Below are 4777 nucleotides of genomic sequence, written 5' to 3'. Positions count from 1 at the left end.
CCCCCAACCCCAAATCCCCTTGGTCAGGTAAGGTTTCCTTTTACACTTTGCCCACACTTTCCTGTCTTGCTTACCCATAGCCACAAAGGAAAAAGCCCAATTATTCAATCTCTTTAGTTTTAAGAATTCCACTAAAGGGAAAAGAAAAACAAAATTAAGATTTGGGATTGATTTTTAAAAAGAGAGAGAGGTGAAGGTGGAAAATTTTCAAGATTTCTGCAACCACCTTCAAATAAAAATTGTGGAATAATCGGCAATTCGGAGTTATAAAAGAGAACACTTTGTAGAGTGTGGCAGAATTCCTGCTTCCAAGAGATAAAATCCTGAAGGCGGGAGATGTAAACAAAAGGGTGACTTAACACAGTTCACTTGGTTTTAAGGATACCTGTCTGCATACTGGTAAGTGGAGCTATCCTTAATTTTCAGACAGGATCTCATTTTAAATGAGGGCAGAGCCTCTCCAGGCAGACCAGTTGGCACGCTGTGGTCATCGTTTCTGAATCTTTGTAAAAATGGTGATAAGCCAAATCCTGCAAGTTGCCTCCAAAGAAGGTACAACCCCCGTTGGCCCCCCACGGGAGAGAGGGATGCCTCTTGCCCTCACTTCCCCCGCAGAAGTCTGAGCCCTTCAGCCAGCTCCAGGCTCACCAGACCCCAGGGTTTCCGGACTGAAACTGTGAGCCCCAGCGGGGCACAGCCACATGGCCTGCCCTCCAGTCTCCTGGGCTCCGTCCTCCTCCTCCCCACACCCAAAGTCACCACCCTCGGTCAGGCCCAAAATGGGGCCTTTCGCTGAATTAATTCTCATCTGACAGTCCAGTCTGGGGAGAGCGTGAGTGGAGGGCGGCCTGCGCAGGGCACACAACTTCAGCACCCCTACTTCCCCCCTGAAAACCGACTACTGCTTTTGACCTCTAGTTTGCCTTGCAACTAACGGATGAGCACGATACGGTTATTCTATCCCAACTCGTTCCAAAAAAGAGAAACAAGTCTGGCATTGCAAAGAGGGGTTTCTCTTTCCAAGGCTTTCCTTCCAGCCCACCAACTTTTGTTGCCTCCTGTTTGCCAGAATCTGCATTAACACCCTCCTTAGGGCTCTGGGGTTCGTTGTTGTCAACGTATTAGATAGAATTGCTTAAAATATACAAGTGTCCAAGTAGCTGGAACGCGTTTGGGTCACACGCAGCGTAACTGCCCACCCCACCTCCTAGGAATGAGGGGTGGAGAAGGTGCCTCTCACAATCGTCAGCCGCGTGTGTTTGGGGGCTTGAACCCCATCTCTTTCTCTTACGAGCCTACCTTTAGAGATCACCATGTGGGGCTTTGAGAGTAGGGTTGGGATGAAATGCCCACAGGGTCCTCCACCTTGGATTGGCAGCTTAGGAGATCGGGGCCGCAGCGAAGACGCTGCACTGTTCCTCTCTGGCTCCGGTGCCTTCTCCAAGGACAGGACTACCTGCGGAGAAAGCACGAACTGTCGCTAGCACGGTTGGAGGTGTAGACTTTTGAGTGGTAGGAACCTTTAGATCGGGTCACTGTGGAGGGAAAAGGAAGGCCCCGATGCTTCTCAGGGTGGGGTGAGAGCAGGCCGGGGAGCAGATCCGCAGTCCCCGCGTCGCGGCCACGTCTTCAAAAACACCCACGAGCTCAGGGCCAGGCGCGGCTGTTTGGCCTCTGCGACTCTGGGGGCCCGTCTACCTGGCTCCTGGGGGGAGCTGGGCGGTTGCCAGTACTCCTGCCGCTGCCTCCACCCCAGCCATCCCAAAGCAGCCCCACGGACCTAGAGCGTACAGGGGCGAGATGAGACATCACCCACTGCGTAGAAGCTGTTGCTGCCGCTGCTGTCACAGCCACTCCGGGAGGAACTGACACCGGGCATCGGGGCCGAAAGGTCCCCTCCGGCGGCTTTCCGGGGCTGCGCTGGGGTGCGGGGGCGCGGCCCGCGCGCTGCGGCGCGGAAGGAAATCGCCCCGCGCCCGCCTGCGGAGGGCGGCGGAGAAGGAAGGGGGAGGGCAGCGAGGAGGCGGGCAGAGGGGCCGGCCGCCGGAGCCAGGTCGTTTTTGAATGGTTTGGGAGAACGAATTGTTAGACCCTGAGGAAGGGGGGGTGGGGACGGCGAAGGGGGGCTGGAAAGCGGAAACTTTCCTATAAAACTTCGAAAAGTCCCTCCTCCCCACGTCAGGCCAATGACACTGCTGCCCCCAAACTTTCCGCCCGCACGGAGGTATAAGAGCCTCCAAGTCTGCCGCTTTCGTCCAACTCCCAGACACCTCGCGGGCTCGCCGGCACCGGCAGCGTTTCCGAGAGGCCGAGCAGGGTGTGCTTGCGGCCGTTGGGCGCCTTCTTTTTGGACCTCGGGGCCATCCACACCGTCCCCTCCCCCTCCCGCCTCCCTCCCCGCCTCCCCCGCGCGCCCTCCCCGCGGAGATCCTCCCCGGCCCTCCTCCCGCTCCCTCCTCGGCGGGCCGCACCGCCCGGGCCGGCGCCGCGCGCGGGGGAAGCTGGCGGGCTGAGGCGCCCGGCTCTCCTCCTTTTCCCGGGCCGCCCCTCTGCCCCGGGCCTGCGAGGCCGCGCGTCGCCACCTGAGAGATGATGCAGGACGTGTCCAGCTCGCCAGTCTCGCCGGCCGACGACAGCCTGAGCAACAGCGAGGAGGAGCCGGACCGGCAGCAGCAGCCGAGCGGCAAGCGCGGGGGGCGCAAGCGGCGCAGCAGCCGGCGCAGCGCGGGCGGCGGCGCGGGGCCCGGCGGGGCCGCGGGCGGGGGCGTCGGAGGCGGCGACGAGCCGGGCAGCCCGGCCCAGGGCAAGCGCGGCAAGAAGTCTGCGGGCGGCGGCGGCGGCAGCGGCGGCGCCGGGGGCGGCGGCGGCAGCAGCAGCGGCGGCGGCAGCCCGCAGTCGTACGAGGAGCTGCAGACGCAGCGGGTCATGGCCAACGTGCGGGAACGCCAGCGCACGCAGTCGCTGAACGAGGCGTTCGCCGCGCTGCGGAAGATCATCCCCACGCTGCCCTCGGATAAGCTGAGCAAGATCCAGACCCTCAAGTTGGCGGCCAGGTACATCGACTTCCTCTACCAGGTCCTCCAGAGCGACGAGCTGGACTCCAAGATGGCAAGCTGCAGCTATGTGGCCCACGAGCGGCTCAGCTACGCCTTCTCGGTCTGGAGGATGGAGGGGGCCTGGTCCATGTCCGCGTCCCACTAGCAGGCGGAGATCCCCACCCCCTCGGCAGGGCCGGAGACCTAGGTAAGGAACCGGCGCCGCTGCGCCCCTTCGCCCCTCCGCCGCTCAGGTGGCAGACGGACTGACGGCCGGGCCGCGGCTCCCGGTCCACCTTGCCTTCCTCAGCTCCCTCTCCCACCCCGCTCTCAGCCTTCCCACCCAGCCGGGCTCCGCCACCTCCACCCCCGAGCTTCCCCGAAAAGCAGGTCGGTCCCGGCTAGGGAGAGCCCCCTCCTGCGCCCTGCTGAGGAGTGTACGTGTGCGTGAGTGTGCGTGACGGACAGCAGGGCGGACGGAGAGCGACTCAAGGGTCACGGGTGTAAGGGCGGCTTTCTTGCCAGCGCCTCCCTTTCTTCTGGCTCTAAAAGTTTTCGTTCTCCTTAAAACAAATGCTTCCAAATTCCACCTCCTCCTTCTTTCCGCCCACCCACTTCCTCTTGCCCTTGGGCTGAAATCCTTCCAGGTTGTTCAGCGTAATTTCTCAGTAGTGGTGATAAGAACAGTGCTCCCTAGTCTTAGCAAGCAGCCACGAAGACCTAAACAATAACCAACTTTCCCCCCTCTCTGGGTTTTTGCAGATGTCAATGTTTCCAGAGAAGGAGAAAATGGACAGTCTAGAGACTCTGGAGCTGGATAACTAAAAATAAATATATATGCCAAAGATTTTCTTGGAAATTAGAAGAGCAGAACCCAAATTCAAAGAAACAGGGCGTGGGGCGCACTTTTAAAAGAGAAAGCGAGACAGGCCCGTGGACAGTGATTCCCAGACGGGCAGCGGCACCACCTTCACACCTCTACATTCTGATAGAAGTCCGAACAGTTTGTGTTTGTGTTCCTTTTTTTTTTTTTTTTTTTTGACGAAGAATGTTTTTATTTTTATTTTTTCATGCATGCATTCTCAAGAGGTCGTGCCAATCAGCCACTGAAAGGAAAGGCATCATTATGGACTTTCTCCATTTTAAAATGGTAACAACCAGAGGAATTTTAAGAACATCTTTAGAAATAAAAATACGGGGATCAAACTGACTTGCAAAATCACAGTCAGTTGATTCCTTTTTACAGCCTTCCTCTGAGAGAAAAAAAAAAAAAACTTAAAATACAAAAAACAACATTCTATTTATTTATTGATGACCCATGGTAAAATGCAAATAGATCCGGTGTCTAAATGCATTCATATTTTTATGATTGTTTTGTAAATATCTTTGTATATTATTTTTCTGCAATAAATAAATATGATTGAAAATTTTAAGAACCTCAGAGTTTGGTCTATATTTTTAAAGCTCAGGATTAAGCTGGAGGTAAATACCTGCTTGTTTAACTCTGGAGGCACCCAGGAGGGAGGGGGGCACTAATATAAACAAAGCAGTGAAAAACGCAAATAAACTAGCTACTGACAGGCACAGGCATGTTATTTAGAAAGACAGCTTTATTATTATTCTAGTTTGGTGTTCAGTGGGCTTTGTAGCATCTATCCTTCATCTCTTATCATGTCCCCAAACGCAAAAACTTAACAAGTTTGTTACTCACTTCTCTTGCTTATATTTTGAGGAGGCAGCTG

General features: G+C 55.9%; 1 protein-coding gene across 1 annotated transcript; it reads left to right on the top strand.

The window, feature by feature from the left end:
* Window positions 1-2368: 2368 nt before the first annotated feature.
* TWIST1 (twist family bHLH transcription factor 1) lies at window positions 2369-4467 on the top strand. Its single transcript, XM_059171309.1, has 2 exons — window positions 2369-3243; window positions 3798-4467. The coding sequence occupies exon 1, from the start codon at window positions 2590-2592 to the stop codon at window positions 3199-3201; it is 612 nt and encodes a 203-aa protein (XP_059027292.1). The 5' UTR covers window positions 2369-2589; the 3' UTR covers window positions 3202-3243; window positions 3798-4467.
* Window positions 4468-4777: the final 310 nt, after the last annotated feature.

This window comes from Mustela lutreola, chromosome 4, assembly GCF_030435805.1.
Source record: "Mustela lutreola isolate mMusLut2 chromosome 4, mMusLut2.pri, whole genome shotgun sequence".
NCBI classification, from domain to species: domain Eukaryota; kingdom Metazoa; phylum Chordata; class Mammalia; order Carnivora; family Mustelidae; genus Mustela; species Mustela lutreola.
This window is presented reverse-complemented; position numbering and strand designations above follow the sequence as displayed.

Bases quoted from the DNA above. Each gene is read 5' to 3' on its own strand.
- TWIST1 (XM_059171309.1), top strand. From the start codon at position 2,590: ATGATGCAGGACGTGTCCAGCTCGCCAGTCTCGCCGGCCGACGACAGC.